The following is a 20,068-nucleotide window of genomic DNA, read 5'->3' on the forward strand; positions in this document are numbered from 1 at the left end:
AAGTTAGCCCATCTGGTCCAGGCGATTTTTTAGTTTTCATTTTTTTTAAGGACAGATCTAATTCATAAATGGAGAGATGTGAATCACAAAGGTCTTTGAATGAATCTTCAATTTTGGGGATACATTTTTTAATTTTTTTAAAGAACAATTCAGCGTCATCCTTGGAGTAAGATGACGTGAATAAGTTTGAGTAAAACTGTAAAACTTCTTTTGCCATTATATTTTCAACTGAACTTTCTACTTGATTAATTAACAAACTACTCATAGCATTTCTTTCTTGGCGTCTTTTTTCAAGATTACAAAAATATGAATTATTTTTTTCTCCAGCCTCCATCCAATTTGCTCTTGATCTTACATATGCACCCTTTGCCTTTCCAATATAAACTTTGTCTAATGAAGATTGTTAATGAATAAGTTTTTCTTTTTCTACCTGTTTTAAAGTATGTTTACTGCAACACTCATTTATCTCATGTAATAATTTAATTTCTTTTTCTAATCCAATTTGTTTCAATTGTTTTCCATATATTATAGAGTATTCTCTAATTTTGAATTTTAAAAACTCCCATTTACAGCCGCTAGACATACTTTTGCTACCAATATCCTTTATAATCTTCTTTATCTGTTCACAATATTTTTCTTGAGATAAAAGCTCTGAATTAAATTTCCAATATCCTTTTGAGTAACTAGAATCAATATTTTGCTTTAAATTTAGCTCAATTACACAGTGATCGGTTAACGGTGCACTAGAGATAGAACAATTATACACGTATTTAAAAACAGTGTCCGTGCCGAGCCAGTAATCAATTCTTGATCTAGCCTCTGCGTTCGGTTTGACCCAAGTAAACTGTCTAATTCCAGGATTCCGCTTTCTCCAGATGTCAATTAAATTATTTTGAACACAAAAATTATTAATTATGTTATTAACATGAGCTAACTTGTGCTTAGAGGGCTCCCTATCTAGCCATTCGTCTGGCGTTAAATTAAAATCCCCTCCAATCAAAATAAATTCTGTGGGATAGGTGATTTTTAATTCACTAATAATATCAGTAATTAAGCAGAGTAAATCATTATTTTGGCTGCGGTTGTTATACCCGTACACATTTATCAAAATAAGGAAGTGTTTATCTAAATTAAGAACAATTACTAACCAATGTCCATCATCATCAGCTTTGTGAAAAATTATCTTACCGGGACATTTCTGCAAACAAATAGCAACTCCTCCGGAATGCTTTGTGCCGTGACTAAAAAAAATATCATCATGCCATTGATTACGCCAAAACGGAACATCCACAGCTTCTGAATGAGTTTCTTGAAGAAAGATTATATTTGAATTTTGGCTCTTGCAAAAAAGAAAAATACCTTTCCTTTTAATTGAATCTTTTAGACCCCTACAGTTTAAAGATGAAAAAGAGAGATTAGATAATAAAGAGAACATTAGAACAACTGGAACAACAAAAAAAAGACCTTCTAAATAGTTTTTAAACGTGTGGAATTAAATTGTAGGAAAAACCCAAGTACAAAAAAGTTGTACAAACTGTAAAATGTCCCACATCATTTGTCTATCATCTTACTTAACCAATGATGCGGTCCATATACCCCTTAATTTTCTGAAATACGTTTTCCATTTATGTAAGCAAAAGGACCTCGAAATCCAGCTGCCTTCCCCTCTTTTCTCGCTTGCTCAATCTTCGGCCATAGCGCTCTTCTTGCCTCTCTGTCCTCTTTCGTCAAATCTTCCGCAAATCTAATCCCTGCAACCTTGCACACCGTTGAGTTTTTCGTTCTCTTCCAAATTTCCTCTCTCATTCCTCTTCGCGCAAAGAGGATGATCACTTCTCTGGCCCTGTCAGCCTCCTTTCTCCCCACTCGGTGCACCACGTCCACCGCTTCGCTCATGCTGGACGAAAATTCAGGTGCAATCTTTATTAGAAGCTGAACCACATCTTCTCGAATGGATTTTCCTGGCATTTCTTTCATACCTTTGATGCGAAGGCTCCATCTTCTCTTGTATCTTTCCTGTTCTAGAACTCGATTCTTCAAGCTGTTGTTTTCTCTTGTGAGAATCTCCACCTGCTTTTCTAACGTGTTTACTTTTCCTTTACACTCCTTAACTTCTTCTGCATTTAACTGTACTGCCTTTGCGACACTTGCGATCATGGCGCTATGTTGTTGTAATTGTGTGCTAATGTCTTCGTGCTGCTCATCCACTTTAACACCGAGAGCTTTTATTGCTTCTAAAATAGCGACATTCGACACAACAGCATCAGATGAGTTTGGATCCATTTCCAACGTTTTTTTCGCCTTTTTTCCACCCTGAGGCTTTAACGGGGTGGCAGGGTCAGAGTCCGTGCCCCGTTCTCTTTTACCGGAAAGCTCGGTGTCCATCGAGTAACCGTCTTCCTCCATACTATCTAATTAGACGGATGCTAAAGGGAAATCATATACGACCTTGAGGCAAACAACTTCGGGTATAACGACTCTAGACTTCAAAACTAACGAGATGAAAATATTTAAACCATTTAGGACTAACCTTGGGACATATATACCACACAAATGAAAAAGGTTGACTGCTCAGTCCGCCATCTTGCCGGATCTGGCATTCGTGCTTGTTCGAGACACCAGTGTGAACTTCCTCTCCTCCTCTTCTATGTTTTAAGCAAGTGTCAGAAGCTTAAAGTTGTGTAGCGCCATCTAACGTCAAAGTGTGATTTTGCATACTCTTCAGCTTGACGCCAGTGAAAAGCGATTGGGTTTAAATACAGAAAAATGTCGACGATATACGATATATACGACGATAAACGCAAACGAAAAGCGTCCCGGTCTGTAGGAGCCTTTAGGCAAAAAAAACAACAAAAAAAAACAGCTATTGTGTCCTAACAGCTCAAATTTCCTATATTCAGAAAGGTATAATAAATAATCTGATGGGTATTTTGAGCAAAAACTTTACAGACACATTTTAGAGACACAAAAGGCTTATCTTAAAACTTGAATTAAGGGTAAAATAGGTGCCCTGCAACACACACAACATTATGAGTGACTTATCAGAGTTCTAAACAGGACAAATTGTTTTGACAGGCAAGACAAGTCTTTGTGATGCATCAGGAATCACGGTATCCAGGCTATTGTCAGCATACTACCAAGAGAGATGAACCACATCCAACAGGAGTAACTGTGGACCCCAGGATAGCAATTCACCAATACACCCAGCAACACTGGGTGACAGAGTAGTTTTATAAACATGAACGTGAAGTTGAGCATCTCCCATGGCCTGCAAACTACAGCATCTTTATTTGGTAGGGATGCACGGATCCCGATACTTGGATTTGATATCGGTTCAATACCGCATATTTTTGCTGGATCGGGTATCGGCCAGCTATTACTGATCCAAGTTCGATCTTGTGTGTGCGCTCTATTATATGTAATTTATAAGCCAACAAAAGCCACGAAGGTAGCCTATTAAAAGGCACTAGAAAGTTGTCATATAGGCCTACAATATCCTATGTTTTCAAGCCATTTTATAGTTTAATGTGAATTACAGATGAATATTTACGTGGTTAAATTCATGTTCAGTTCTGCGCTTCCCGCTACTGCCCGTCAATTATTCTCCGTTCATTCACAATTCAAACTGCATGTCGCATTCATGATAACTCGAAACACTTTCTCCATGACTAATTGTTCCTGTTAATATAAGTAATTGGTGAATAAATGCATTTAGTTTTGCATTAAATGGGTTAATTTTAACCCACAAAATGGAGATCATTGCTGTTTTAAGATCATGTTGCACTGTGTCTGTTAGACCAGCAGATCGCATGTACAACACTGGAGTAGAGAGGGTTTTTACCTGTTCATTACATACAAAGTAGGCCTATCTGAAACTTTAAATGAGAAAAGTGCTTAAAGAACCACTGGGGATGCTGTAGATTTTGAGGAGGACCTTGGCCAATCGAAGGAGGGAACCAGCACTGATTTTAATACAGCCGCCAACAAACGTAATTATCAGAATTAAATCTGTTAAAATGAGTAGAGACGTTATCAGTCATTGTCTCTGCAAACACACAAATTGGTAGGGAGAGGGTCTCAGGCAGACTGCACAAAAACTGCTAAATTTCTGTAACAGCTGGAGGTATTATACCCAGGTTACCAGGCTCTTTCTGTATAGCATTAATATTAGATCTGTCTGGTGACAACACCCGAGTCAGTGCTTAGAGCAAAAGTACATCACTGAGTATGTTTACATGGACAACAATACTCCAATTTTAATACTATTAAAACAATACTCTGATTAAGAGTTTACCATGTAAACAGTTGTTTTTGATTACCTTAATCCGACTGAAGTCATGTTCGAACTAAGCCGAAATCAAATGAAGACATATGGAGTATGCCTATTTTAGTTGCAATATTGAAGTGCAGTACAAACACAAACACCTTGATCAAACTATTACCATCACATAAGAATTTTCACCACATTTTGTGATAGGAAAGTTTACACACACGGCTGTTTAACACTATTCTCTGCACCTACCAAGTCAGTAAAGGACCAAAGATACCCACATCGTGAAATATCAAATTCCATTAAAACAACATTCTTCCACCAGTCTTTACTTCGTACTCTCATCTGGTGCATCAGTTGTCATGGGAGGCTTGAATGAAAAGTTTCTGAATGAAAGTAAAACTGCCTAACTGCAGTTAAAATAAAAAAAAATAATAAAATGAATCACAAATAGGTGCGCTTTTGGTTCGCACTCGAGTACGATTGCTGCATTCTCACCTGCCCAAACGAACCGTACCAAAAGGTGAAACGAACTCTAGTGCGATTCAATCGAACTAAATAAGGCAGGTGTGAAAGCACACAAAGGGTGCTTTGTGGTGAGAATATGATCCGTTCTAAAACAGGTCCAACCGCAAAAAGTACTGCGTGTTTTGGACTAACTCAGCTGCCGTAGGCCGATGCGCTGTGCATTATGGGATATGGAGGAAAAATATTTGTTGACAGCGCTTTACCAACAGAGAGAGAGAGAGGGGAAAACATTACCTGATGGATCGTTGGTAATATTTCAGCTAGATGACCATGTTGCAGTTTAGCTAAATTAATTCACGTCTCCTCCTGAAGTGACGAGCGATGCAATAAACAGTTTTCCACCCGTGGCCGCGCTTCATTTTCGAAATGTATAGTTTGTCTAAAGCAGGGATACAATCAGCCAGCGCAGTCGTCCCTCCTGAGTAAAAGGTTTTGTTTACCTGCGGGAGTTCACTGGCATTTTCCCACACGTAAATTCTGACCAATCAATTAGCAGTTTAGGAAATATGTTCAACAACATCTGGCCAATGAGAGATGTGCATTTTGTCAGATGACTGCATTTTGGTTCGTTTCAACTGGTTCGGACCACAGCTAGCAGTGTGGTGTGAAAACGACCCAAAGATGGCAGAAGATGCAACAATGTATCATTTATTACCCTTGGTCCGGACCAAATGAAGCTAACTACAGATGTGAAAGCACCCTTAGAATCCAAAGCAAATCTTTGCTAACTTTCACCATCTTCCCGCACTCCCTCTCACTTTGTTGTCCCTACTCATGTCTAACCCTTATTTTTATTTTACACTTGTGTTTAAAACTCACAATTTTGTTAAAACAATTTTTGAATATTTGATTAGCTAAATGCTTATTGGCTATATGCAGAGCTAGTGTTTTTCAGCCAATAAAAAAAATTCTGGTGAAACTTAATGTGACTATTGTCAATTTTAATAGGTTCCTTTTACAGCATAAGTCACAACCTCAGATCCTAGAGGGCAACAGATCTGCACAGTTTTGCTCCAACCCTAATCAAACACAGCTGATCCAACTAATCAAGGTGTTTAAGACTATTAGACACTGCGAAATCTGCTGTGTTTAATTAGGCTTAAAGCAAAACTTTGCAGAGCTGTGCTAGCACAGAAATGCCATAAAAATTCTGGCATAAAATAACTTGTCACATTTTAAAGACATGGTGGGGGAAATGGAATTTAGAGCAGTGCCTTTTGTCCAGTCTGAGACCCACTTCGTATCGTATATCTGTCAGTGAAGATCACTGATTTTACAGTATTTAGATTCTTTAAAAGTGTCACCTTAGGCCCTGTTTACACTAGTGCGTTTTAGTTTTAAAACGATGTTTTAGATAAAAAAAGGTCCGTGTCCACACTAGCGTTTTATCTAGCATCTCTGAACATATCTCCGTCCACAGTACGCCACCAAAAACGTATATCACGTGACCATTCGCGCACTCTGGGCATGCGCGTTCTAGTATAAACAGAAAGCATGCTTCTCGCTCGGCATTTGGTTATTGTTAGTCAACAAACGCTGGTTGAACATTAAACGCGATGGCAAAGAAAGCAAGAGAGGTATTTTTGTGGACAGACGACGAGGTCGAGTTGTTACTAAACGTAACAAATGAATAACTGCACAATGGCGCCTAAAACAGACAATAGTGCAAACAACGCTCCCATTTCTGTGCCCATGTTGTTGTTTACAGTACTGTTTTCCTACAGTACTGTTTAGTCATGTGATAGAGGCTTGACGAATAAGGGAAGGATACGCAATGACACAAAAGCCCCAATCAGGTAGCGAATCTCAGCAGTCCCGCCTCCATTTTTCCTCATCCACACTAAGACGGAGCAGCAGCGTTTCAGAATGAAAACGGCCTGTCCAGCGTTTTCAAAACGCTCCGTTTTCGGTGCTCAAGAACTCCGGCGTAGTGTAGATGGATGGCGTAACCGTAGCAAAACTTATGCGTTTTAAAACTAAAACATATTTGTGTAAATAGGGCCTTAGTGTAGTGCGCTTGTTTCACTTTTTCATCGGCATTTACCTGCGTAGAGCTTTTTACCAGATGCAGAGTGTGTCATGGTCAAAGTTCAAAAAAGCTCCTTGTATTACAGTTCACAGCTGCATGATAACATGTCGTCGCTGTGGTTAATGACGATATTGTGAAAAAAAAAATATTTTTTTAAACTGTTGCAAATTTATTAAAAATAACAAAACCTGAAAAATTACATGTACATAAGTATTCACAGCCTTTGCTCAATACTTTGTTGATGCATCTTTGGCAGCTATTACTGTACAGCCTCAAGTCTTTTTAATGTGATGCCACAAGCTTGGCACACCTGTATTTGGGAATATTTGCCTATTCATCTTTGCAGTACCTCTTAAGCTCTATCAGGTTGGGTGGGAAGTAACCGTATATAGCCATTTTAAGATCTCGTCAGAGATGTTCAATAGCATTTAGGTCTGGGCTCTGGCTTGGCCATCTAAGGACATTCACTAAGTTGTTGTGAAGCCACTGATATTTTGGCGGTGTGCTTTGGGTCATTGTTAGGGTTGGGTATGGTTTGGGTTTTTTTCGATACCGGTGCTAAATCGATACTTTTAAAACGATACCGTGCCAAAACGGTGCCTGAACCGATACTTTTTAGCCACAAAATGATGGTGGATACCTCTACAAAAATAATTTATTTGACTAAATATTTTAAAAAATAATTTTAATAAAACAATGTAATTACAGTTTAAAGTAAACATCAATTCATATTGTATTCCATTAATACATTTCCTTTGATCATTTGTTGGTTAGCATGAATTAAGATTTGCATTATGAAATTACATTAGCTTACTATTAACCTGTGGGGGGCAGGCAGGGGCCACATACATTTAAGAGCACATTTTATCATGTATATCACAAAATACTTAAAACATTATTAGAAGTAATTTGTTTTCATGCTTCACTCTGCAGTCTTCATAAACAAGATAATTAAATAACTTAAACTCAAAATAATTTTACTTGTTCATTTATTTGACAAGTAACGTTATACTGGTGTAGAAGAACAAATTTCTAACATTCAAGCACATCAAGGCATAATGTTACACCTGTAAACTTTAACAGGCCTACAGTTGAAGTAAATTTATTTTGCCCTCCCATTCATTAAAAATAATGTTTCTGAAAATTTGTACAGTGTTTCCTAAAGAATAGTTATTCTGGAGTCATAAGTCCTATTTCTTTTCATTTATTTTGTAAATAAAAGCCATTTTTAATTTAAATAAAAATAAGGTCAGTATTATTAGCCTCCTTAAGAAATATTTACTGTTACTGTATATTTTTCATTTACACAACAAATCAGGTACAAAATCATTTGACTAATTATTTTAACTTTCGTAGTTAACTGATTAAGTCTAAATTACACTTTAATCTTAATAAAAAACTATAAAATACTTAAATGGACTTTGTCTGAATACAACTGTCTTGCAAAATAACTAGTAAAATGATATGCACTGACTGTCAACATGGGGAAGATAAAACAGTAGATATTAGAAATGAGTTAGTTAAACTATTATGTTTAAAAATGTGTTGAATGAACACAAAACTAAACGAGTTGAATGTGACTTACATGAGCGTGACTGAAAACTACATTTGATCAATGCGTTACATCTTTTCTTTGGTACTTGCCGACTGTTAATTCAAGACTGCATTTCCTAACGTAAAACTATGTACACTAGATTTCTGATTAATAATGGTCTTTGCATAGCCGAGGACTTCCTATAATAACAGTGTTAATATCACTATTGAAAACAGAAGTCTAATATCATCAACAGTGGACATTTTGATAGTGTTTCACAACATGAACATGACTGAAGTTTAATCTTTTTTATTACCAGTGTCAATTTGGGTGTCAACATCTGACAAATGTGGGGAACTGATGCGCGCACCACCATCACAGAGAGCAAGTGCCACGAAAATAGAGGGAGCCACAATTTCTCGTGACACCTAAAGCACGCGAGGGAAGCTCTGCCTTTGACCCCTTAAATGACATTATGTTTGACATGTTTCCCTCTTACACGCAACCTTTGTAAAGACAGTTGCTGTGTAAGAATCCTTGCTTGTAAAATATGCTTTAGAATAATTTGTTTAAGCAAATTGAAAGAACGTGATCATGCATGTAGATCTGAAAAGTGTCGCTTTCTCTCACCGAAAACCAGGCTGAATGCGCTGTACTGCGCACGTTGCGTGCGTCTGTTCCCTAGCGACAATAACAAACGCCTGATATCGCCTGTCCGTATTCCTCAAAGTTGTTTAGAATTAAATGTTTAGTGATGCTTTGACACAACGCGTGTGCCTTTTTTCATGCACCCCTTTGATGCTGCTTACGTTTTTGCCGCAGCACCGAAGTTAGGCATCGAAATTCATACGCTGTAGGGTTGGGCGGTATTACGGTATTATGGTATACCGCGGGATCTAAAAATAGCAACGGCGTCAGTTTCAATACCGTTATACCGTCATAAAATATTAAATATCCTTTATTTAATGCCTATAAAAACGTATGTGTTGTTGTCATCACGGGACAGTGTGGAGGAGAGAGGTAGAGGGCGGGGGAGAGAGGAATAGGGAGAGGGAGAGGTGATGTGACGTGACGAGTCGTGCTCCAAAGTGTCCTGCAGTTTGGCAGTATTTCTGGTTTTGACTGAACAGAAGGGAGAGGTGGTTAATATAAACGAGAGGTCTGCATTAGAGCTGAAGATTTTTGCCCGAACCCGGCGAAACCCGAAAAAATCCAAATCTCTGCATTAAAATCCATTCCTGCAAAGATGAAACAAATGATGACAAAGTAGTAAAAAAAGCTAATTTTGACAGCAGTCAAGTCAGTCACTAGTTCAGAAGTAACAGTCATTCCAGCCAGGTATTTCGGCGTTCGCTCATACTTTGCTTATTACGGTAGAGCCCTAAACCGCAAGCTGACAGGTAAAAAGACGAGACCACTCACTACAGTGAAACTGCTTTCATGGAAAATTAAATGGATGTTCCTGACTGGTAGAAGATGAACAAACAATCCTACCCAAAACTTGCAAAATCAGCCAGATCAGAACTCTACATCTCGTCCTGTAGCCGCAGGAAAGGGTGTTCAGTGTTGCTGGACGCACCATGAGTGCAAGACTGCGCTAAAGCCAGTGGATTTAATAATGTCCCTCCACAAACACACGTAGCCTAATCTTAGTGAGTAAAGGGTTTTTAAATTATAAATAAATAATAATTAAACCATATAAGCATAATCTAGACAGAGTATACAGGTTAATGGTGGCATTATTCTTTTAAAATTCAGCTTCACCGCAGCCTTAATGCCAGATTGTGAAGAGAAGTGGCGAAACAAATCTTGCACAGCCTTTATCTTAATTTCGTTATTGCCAAAATACCCGTCATCATTAAGAGTTTATTTTAATTTGATTTGTTAAGCAAGATTTCTTTTCATTGGTGTGTTGGCCAATTTAAAGGCTAAGTGTATGTACCCAGGCCTATTTAGAGTGCTGAGATGTTACGATGTTACAGAGGACTTATTTTATTTCTTTGTTCCAACTTCCAAGTGGCATATAGTCTACATTTGTTACGAATAAATTATGTTAAAACATATAAATGACTCATTCTTGAAAAAATGCATTAGAGCTGTGTGCATGAGCAACTTTGAATAATGTCGGGCTGTAAACGGGTTCGGGCTTTTTAAAGCTGTCAATCAAAATGTACCTGTCGGACTCGGGACCTATCGGGCCTAATTTTTATGGCCCGATTACAGCTCTCTGCATTCCCGCTGCAGTACCGCGGGAGCCTTCCAGATTTCTTACGGTGTGGGAGTAAATTTCTGAATAAATCGCGGGAAAGATATGTGTGTGTGTGTAAGAGAGAGAAATAGAGAGAGAGATGCTGTGCGTCGCTTGGCGCTCTCTCTCTCTTTCTGACCGCGAGCCTAAGGTCGCATAGAAGGTATTGAGTTTCTGAATGGTTTAGGCTCAAGCCAACAGTTTGGTAACGCTATCTGAGCCTTACGTCATAATTTTTTTATTACGCCGGTAATACCGGATACCGGGGTAAAATATGGAGGCGGTTTGACGGTATTAAAATTTGGTTACCGCCCAAGCCTAATACGCTGATTTAATACCGGTACATACCGGTTACCAAGGTACCGGTGCTATAATGGCACCGGGTTTCGGTACCCAACCCTAGTCATTGTCCTGCTGGAAGGTAAACCATCACCCCAGTCTGAAGTCAAAAGCACTCTGAAGCAGCTTTTCATTCATGATGTCTCTGTACATTGCTGCATTCATCTTTCCCTCTATCCTGACTAGTCTTCCAGTTTTTGCTGCTAAAAAAACATCCCCACAGCATGATGGTATTAGCCTGGTGCTGAGCGGTGCCTGGTTTTCTCCAAATGTAACGCCTGGTATTCACTCCAGAGTCTTTCAGATGCCTTTTGGCAAATTCCAGGTGAGCTGCTATGTGCCCTTTACTAAGGAGTGGTTTACATCTGGCCACTCTACTATAGGGTTGGGTATCGTTTGGGATTATTTCGATACCAGTGCTAAATGGATACTTTTAAAACAGTACCGGTGCCAAAACGGTGCCTGAACCAATACTTTTTAGCCACAATTATATATATATAATTATAATTATTTATATATTTATATATATATATATATATATATATATATATATATATATATATATATATATATATATATATATATATATATAATTATATATATATATATATATATATATATATATATATATATATATATATATATATATTAATCATTATTATTAAACAACATAAATGTATATATTTATAATAAGTTTAAAGTAAACATCAATTTTTTATATTTTATATATTTGAATTGCATTAATATATTTCTTTTGATACTCTTTTGATACCTCTACTATAGGGTTGGGTATCGTTTGGGATTATTTCGATACCAGTGCTAAATGGATACTTTTAAAACAGTACCGGTGCCAAAACGGTGCCTGAACCAATACTTTTTAGCCACAATTATTTAACAAACATATATATAGTAATCATTATAATTGAACAACATAAATATATATATTTATAATAAGTTTAAAGTAAACATCAATTTTTTATATTTTATATATTTGAATTGCATTAATATATTTCTTTTGATCATTTGTTTGTTAGCATGATTGCAAGATTTGCATTATGCTATTAACATTACATTAGCTTACTACTAACCTGTGTCATCAAAATCAGAGAATACCTTTTTTTCTGGGTTTGGGGCTTGTGACTACTTTTCATGGACATCAGTGATCTAATGATTTGCCTTAATCTGAATAAAACAATAATATGATTCAGGTGTTTACATGAGTTGCTTTTTGAATGTTACATTCATGATTCCCAGTTACATTTTATAGCACATAGATCCATTAACACCATTGCATTACCAGCCTATAAAAGTTTCCTTATGATAAGATTTCTTAAGATAATCAAAAATCACTGTTTACCTGGTAGACTCTTGATAAGAGTATTGTCTTAATCATATTAAAATTTGAGTATTGGTGTCTATGTAAACATATTCACTGAAAGTGCCAGATAATATCACAAGCATAGACAGTCCATTCCTCACCTTTAAGTTGATTCCATGAGCCCTCACATTTCATAAGTTTGTTGATCATGCGTGTTAACGAAGGGAGTCGCTTACTGCATTTGCCTTCTATAAGCAACAAGAACAAACACCTGACATTGCTGACATCCATATTCCTCAAAGCTGTTTAGAATTAAATATTTAGAGACATTGTGACTCAACGCATACTTATGTGTGCCTTTGATGCACCTCGGATGCACTGCTCAGAGCCGCGCCACGACACACATGACAGTTGATAGTATCACACACCAGATGCGCACATTCGCATGTTATTTAAATTGAAACTATTCAGATGGCGCTATTTGGTACGGCAGAAATATGAACAGTGTCCTGAGTCGTGGTTGGGCGCCGCGGACAGCCGACGACGTTCGAATTCAAAAATGCATGGCGCTGTGTGGCGCAACGCTGCACATCATCGAGCAGCAGTTCTGGTGTGCGACCTGCTTTACATTCTTGTCGCACTGGGTTTGATTGGTGGATTGCTGCACAGATGGTTGTCCTTTTATAAGGTTCTCCTCTCTCCACAAAAGAATGCTGGAGCTCAGATAAAGTGACCATCGGGTTATTGATTACCTCCCTGACTAAGGTCCTTCTTCCCCAATCACTCAGCTTAGATGGCCAGCCAGCTCTAGGAAGAGTCCTGGTGGTTCCAAACGTCATTGCTCATTGGAACTTTCAGAGAATTTTTTTCTATAACCTTCCCCTGCCTTGTGCCTTGAGACAATCCTGTCTTGGAGGTCTACAGACAATTCCTTTGTCTTCATGTTTGGTTTGTGCTTTAACATGCCCTCCACCAATCAGCTGGTGTGTGTGGTGTGCGGTCTGGTGCAAAATGCCTGCCATCGCGTCATTCAGGTGGATGCTGCACACTGGTGGTGGATAAGGAGATTCCCCCCTATGTGTAAAGCGCTTTGAGTGCCCAGAATTTCAAGAAGGATCAATGGAAACAGAAAGTACCTGAGCTCTATTTAGAGCTTAACAGCAAAGGCTGTGAATACTTATGTACATTTTTTCAGGTTTTTTATTTTTAATAAATTTGTAACAATTTCCAAAAAAAAAAAAATTCACATTGTCAATATTGGGTATTGTGTGTTGAACTTTGAGAGGCTGTAATATAAAAAATGTCGAAAAAGTGAAGCGCTATGAATACTTTCCGGATGCACTGTATGTCATTGCATGTTGTTCTTCAGTGTTTAAAATCTTGCTCATTAAATGTACACATGCTTTCCTTGCACTATCAGTAAATGGGAGCCCAACACAAGCAGCCCCTTTTTCATAGGTTACGTTTTACATAGCCTCTATGAATTGTGTAAAGAGGTGAAGACATATTTTCACAATGTGAGGTCCAACGTTTCATAATTAGGTTGATATTGCTGGTCCTCTTAGAAACTCATTGCATTTGTTGGCAGACTTGATCACTGACTTGATCACTCATTCTGCTGACCAATAAAATTTTGATTTATGTTTTCCTAACTGACTGTGTGCAAGACACAGGGATAAATATCTCCTCCTTGTTTAATACAACAGCTCACCATGTTGAGATGTTAAAACATCAATTCAGAGGTTATTTTACTGAGGATTTCAGTTCATTTGGTTTTGTCAAAAATCCCTTTTTTTGCACACACAAAATCTTTCCGTTAGCATGGGGGAGCAGTTAATTGAATTAAAGAGTAATTTCCAGGTTGCAACACCTCTTCCTTTCTGTCATTTTTGGGTGAGCATGATGCCTGAATATCCTCCGTTATCTACCGCTGCCGTAAAATGGCTTCTTCCTTTTTCCTCAAGCTATCAGTGCGAGTCAGGTTAATTAAAGTTTGTGAGAACAAAGTACCAATAACTTTGGAGCATGTTTCATTATTGTCTAGCTTTCTGTCCTATATATATATTTATAAAACTCATAAAAGTTATTTTTAAAACCATAAAGTTATGAAAACTGTGATAGGCCACATGATAGGGTAGGCTTTCAGAGGCACTGTTTTCAGTAGATTTTTGATACTTTAGTAAGATATGGGATTAACTTTTGGAGTTGCAGGTTTTGAAGCTAGTAGTAAAAGAGTTTCACAGTGTGAAAACACATCTTCTGATAAATAATTAAGTAGCTGTCATGTATTTACTGTGTGTGTCACTGTGTGATGTGTTCAATACCATAAGTAACGAAAATGTTTTGATTTGTCCCAAAAAAGGGGGAGCATCTTTATTGACATGGCTCAGGATTTCAAAGCTGGTGATCTGATTTTTGCTAAGATGAAGGGTTATCCACACTGGCCTGCAAGGGTGAGCAAACTACTAAATGACTGTTGTTTTTATTATGATTTGTTTATTTGTTTAGTAAAATGAAGAATGATGTTAAGTGCTTTATTTATTGTTTGTGTGGGCCACTGTTTAACCCTTTAGGGCAAGGTTGGGCAAACTCGATCCTAGGTTCGAGTTGGTTCTGATCAAAGGATCCATAATCAAACACACCCGAACAAACTAATCAGTTGCAGTGTCCCAAATTGCATACTTATGCACTGTTCTATGCCATTTTGTAGTATAAATAGTGTAAGTAGTGCATTTACACTCAAAACTATAAAAATAATTAGTGCACTTTAAATACTCGGATGATGCAGTCATTCAGCGGGTAAAATGAAGTGTGTAATGATGGACATCACATCATCAGGGGGAAATGGTTTGAATTTCCGCTTAGTAAAAAACATTAGTGCTTCATTTGGGACGACACTACATTCATGAACTATGCTGTTGAGTGTGTAAGTGCATAAGTACATAGTGCATAGTGTATAGTGTGCCATTTGAGACGCAGCTAGTGTTTTTAAGTTCACTTGAAAGCTACAAGCAGGTGTGTTTGATTAGGGTTGGAACAAAACTATGCAGGACATCTGCCCTCCAGGATCAAGTTTTGCCCATCTCTGCTCTTGGGCAATGGTTCTCATTTCTGGTCATAATGACCCTTCCGCCCTGCACATACTAGCTGCGTCCCAAATGGTACACTATACACTATGCACTCATGCCCTATGTACTTATGCACTTACACACTCAACAGTAGAGTATATGTATGTAGTGTTGTCCCAAATGGAACGCTCGAGGTTACAGAAGTAACCCTTCTTTCCCCGAGGAGGGGAACAGAAGTGCTATACAGTGGATTTGATCTTTGGGAAAATCCACGTATGGGAGGATTCGGTTCAGAAGCCGCTTGTCTGAAAGAATATTGAACGGGCCAATGAATGCAATGAATTGGCAGCGTAAGCTTGCACAGGTGTGCTTCATTGCCAATTATCCTAGCATATAAGCACACCTGGAGCGAGCAAACGCCATCCTTTTAAGCTGAAGAGACTTTCAAACAGCTAAGGGACAGTCATTATGGCGACGAAGTATAGCACTTCCGTTCCTCTCGGGGAACGAAGGGTTACTTCTGTAACCTCGAACGTTCCCCTTCGGTTGGGGAACTTCAGTGCTATACAGTGGATTTGATCTTTGGGAAAATCCAGGTATGGGAAGAACTATGGACAGCGCCATAATGACTGCACCTTACCAACGCCTCCGATGAGGGGATAGTCAAGCAAGCGTGACGCACCCACATCATGGGAGGCGCGGTCCTCCAACGTGTCCCTGGCCCTATTTATCCTACTTCAACAGAAGTCTTATGGATTTAGATATATTTTTGGGAAGTCGTGAGCATCTAGATAACTCTAGGAAAATACGACAGTACGTTGGGAAGCGTGCAATCCCAAAAGGGAGGACACTGTGAAGGCCATCCGTTACCCAAGGGGGGATAGATGGCAGAATTTACATATGGACTAGCCCTAAAAAAGGGGGAATACGCATAGCAAAAAAGTGGTTAGCGGAGAGGTAAGACACGGGTCCACCCAGGGGGGGGACTTAACCGTGGCGGAATAAGCATTTGGGATCGCCTAGTGGGGATCACACATAGCAGGCACCTATACCCAATATACCACCTATACCAGCGGGCAGACCTACAATGTAGTGGGCCAGCAGGTGACTCCTCCTTTGAGTCAGTGCTGGGCGCCACGGAGGAATCTGCAGGCCACACCTGACGGGGAACTTTACTGATAGATAAAAAGGCGCATGTACCTCCGTGTTAGGGAGAATGGCGCAGCAAGCGTGTTTCAACACCCTACCGAGTTGTTTCCTCAATCACCAAAGGGTTACCTAATACCCTTGAGGAAACCGGCTCCACTCGCAGATTGTAAAACCTTGCAAATGTGTTGGGTGTCGCCCAGCCCGCAGCTCTACGGATGTCTGTTAGAGTGGCGCCGCATGCGCGCGCCCGAGAGGATGCGAAGCTCCGAGTGGAGTGCGCACACACTCTCGGGGGACGCTGCTCACCTCGGCTCTGATAAGCGAGAGAATGACATCCACAATCCAGAGGGAAAACTTAATTTCAGTACGGCACTTCCCTGCTGCTGACCACCATAATAGACGAAGAGCTGCTCAGATGATCTAAACTCAGAGTGCGGTCCGCAAGACGCGAACTGGACAATAAGAAAGGGCTGGGTCTGCCTCCTCCGAGGGCAGCGCTTGCAGGCTCACTGCCTGGTATTAAAACGGAGTGGTAGGAACCTTGGGCACATATCGCGGGCGGGGTCTCAGGACTTGAGAGAAAGCCAGCCCAATTACAGGCACGAGTCACTGACCGAAAAAATGCCTCCGGGTCCCCGACCCTCTAATCGATATCAACGCGACCAGCAGAGCTGTCTTCAGGGACAGAAAGATACTGAGTCGAGAATCGAAGGGATCTGACGCGGCTCGTGTAACGAGGCCGAGATCCTAAGTGGGCATGAGAGGGGGCGGGGTGGGTTAATTTGCCTAGCGCCTCTGAGGAACCGGATGATGAGGTTATGCATTTCCACGGTGCTGCCAGCCACCGCGTCATGAGAGCGGAGATGGCAGCCACATAACCTTGAGTGTGGAGGGCAACAGCCTGCTCTCCAGCTTCTCTCGGCGTAAAGAAAGCACAACGCTGATCTGGCAAATTACGGGGGTCTTCTCTGTGAGAGACACACCATTCAGTGAATAGACTCCACTTCAGGGCATAGGCGCGCTCGGGGAGGGGGCTCTAGCCCGAGTGACGGTATTAGCCACCGTAATCGGAGGTTACCTAAGTCTTCCTCGCGTCTAAGGACCTCGGCGAGGGTGCCAGATGGTGCCCTGTCCCTGAGGGAGTAGGTGCTCTCTCGAAGGGAACTGCCAGGGGAGGGCCATCGCGAGGAGGGAGAGCTCTGACATCCAGGTCCGGTTAAGCCAGAGGGGCGCAACCAGCAACCTGTTCCTCGTCCTCCCTGACCTTGCACAGTAACTGCGTCAGCAGGCTAACTGGGGGAAACGCGTATTTGCGCATGCCACGAGGCCAGCTGTAAGCCAGTGCATCCGGGCCGAGAGCACTCGGTCAGGGAAAGAACAACTGGCAATGAGCGAACTCGGGGGAAGCAACAGATTGATCTGGGCTTCCCTGAATCGCGCCCATATCAGCTAAACAGACTTGGGGTGTAGTCTCCATTCTCCAGGACGTAAGGCTGCCGTGAGAGCGCATCGGCTGCACGGTGGAGCTTGCCTGAATATGAATGGCGTACAGCGATTTCAGCCGCGGATGACTCCAGAGGAGCAGACGGCGGGCAAGCTGAGACATACGGCGAGAGCGCATACCCCCCATACGGTTGATATACGCCGCCGTACTGTCTGTACTGTACTGTCCTGACCAGCACGTGTTGCCGCTCCAGCACCGGAAAAAAAAACAGTGGAGAGCGAGGAACACTGCCAACAGCTCTAGGCGATATGCCAATGCAACTGGGTACCTTTCCACAGGTCCGGAGACCGCATGGCCGCAACGCACAGCCCCCCAGCACGTGTTGGAAGCGTCTGTTAAAATGACAACAAGACTGGATGCCTGTCCTAGAGGCACTCAGGCCTGTAGGAACGAGGGGTCGCTCCAAGGGCTGAGGGCGTGGCGACACAGCGCAGTAACAGAGACTCGGTGTGTGCGCGTGTGCCATGCGCGTCTGGGGACTCGATCATGAAGCCAGTGCTGAAGTGGTCTCATATAGAGTAATCCGAGCGGCGTGAAGCGGCTGCGGATGCCATATGCCCCAGGAACCTCTGAAATAGTTTCAGTGGGACCACTATTTTACTGTCGAGCTCTCTCAGACAGTACAGCATCAGCTAAGCGCTCTCTCCGGAGAGGCGCGCTGCCATGGTGACCGAGTCCAGCTCCAGCCCGAGAGAAGAGATCCTCTGAGTGGGGGCGAGTTTGCTCTTTTCTCAGTTGACCTGAAACGCCAACAGGTGGACGTGCCGGAGCACTTTTTCTCTGTGCATAATCAATTGCTCTGAGAGTGGGCAAAAATCAGCCAGTCATCAAGAAAATTGAGTATGCGGATGCCCGCGAGCCGAAGGGGCACTAAGGCACCCTCCGTGGGCTTGGTGAGGACCCGCGGAGACAAAGAGAGCCCGAAGGGGAGGCCTTCAAACGCAAACCTTCAAACCTTCGACCTTCAAACGCAAACCGCAGAAACTGACGGTGGTGAGGAAGAGTGGAGACATGGAAATACGCGTCCATCAGGTCTAATGCTGCAGACCAACCCAGAGGACGAACGCACCGGAGGATGCGCTTCTGCGTGAGCATTCTGAACGGCAGCTTGAGCAGACAGCGGTTCAAAACGCGCAGATCTAGGATTGGCCATGACCCACCGCTCTTTTTGGGCATGATGAAGTTTGGGCCGTAAAACCCGCTCTCCATTTCGGCTGGAAGGAGCGGCTCAATTGCATCCTTCGCCAGGAGGACAGCAATCTCCTCTCGCAAGACAGGGGCGGACAGGGGGCTGACCCTGGTGAATACACACCCGTGACTTGGGGGGCCGTTTCGCAAACTGGATTGCATAGCCGAGTCTGATTGTGCGTATGAGCCACCACAAAGAGCTGACTCGTGCTAACCAGGCAGGCAGAGCTCTCGCTAATGGACTCATCGCTACAATCGCTGACGTACCAGCAGTGGGGCAGCGCGGAGTGGGTGTGCTGATCTGGGAAGCGCGCGGGTCCCACGGAAAAGCTGGAGGTGAGAGATTTTCTCACTCCGCACCCGAGCTCCGAAGGGGAGGCTCGAGGGGTGGGAGAAAGGAGACCGTCCTCCCAGCGCTCGTGAGCCACTGGCGAAACGCACCGAATCTGCAAGCTAGAAAGCATAGCGTCCCAGACTGGCAGATTTCGGGCTGTCACATCCGGGGAAGTGGAAAAGTGCCCTTTCATGATGTTTTCATGGTAGTAAAAAGTGCCGTTGGAAATGGGGCCCCGCCCTCCAGCGGGGAAAGAGCAAGTTCCCTCTTCTCCAAATGGCCTGTCCCAGGGACGCTTCGCGGTCCGTTGCCGGACTTAGCGTGTGCGGGGGCGGTGCAGCTCTCGTAGGCGGGCGCCTTCGGCGAGGAACAGGTATGGATGGCACGAGGGTTGAGCAGGCTTACGGATAAGACATCACACATCAGACTGCTCTCTCACCGCCTCGAATTCCTGGGTGAATTCCCAGATGGTGTCGCCGTACATGCCAGCTTGGATATGGGGAAGTCAAGAAAGTGGGGGTGGAAGTCAAGATATCAGCTGGGGGTGGCGCTTCTGGAT

General features: G+C 41.8%; 1 protein-coding gene across 22 annotated transcripts in view; it reads left to right on the forward strand.

Annotated features, from left to right (window-relative positions):
• psip1a (PC4 and SFRS1 interacting protein 1a) overlaps nucleotides 1-20,068 on the forward strand; it is a 181,268-nt gene that overhangs the window by 118,053 nt on the left and 43,147 nt on the right. For 14 of the 22 annotated variants that reach the window (XR_012400978.1, XR_012400981.1, XR_012400968.1 and 11 more), the window contains 1 exon segment: nucleotides 14,629-14,719. The exons of 4 other annotated variants lie outside the window; for them this stretch is intronic. Coding sequence is in view for 12 of the 18 variants with exons in the window: in NM_001020726.1 (NP_001018562.2) it covers nucleotides 14,648-14,719 (72 nt within the window). In the remaining 6 variants the exon portion in view is untranslated. 22 annotated transcript variants of the gene reach the window in all.

Source organism: Danio rerio, chromosome 1 (assembly GCF_049306965.1).
Source record: "Danio rerio strain Tuebingen ecotype United States chromosome 1, GRCz12tu, whole genome shotgun sequence".
Lineage (NCBI taxonomy): Eukaryota > Metazoa > Chordata > Actinopteri > Cypriniformes > Danionidae > Danio > Danio rerio.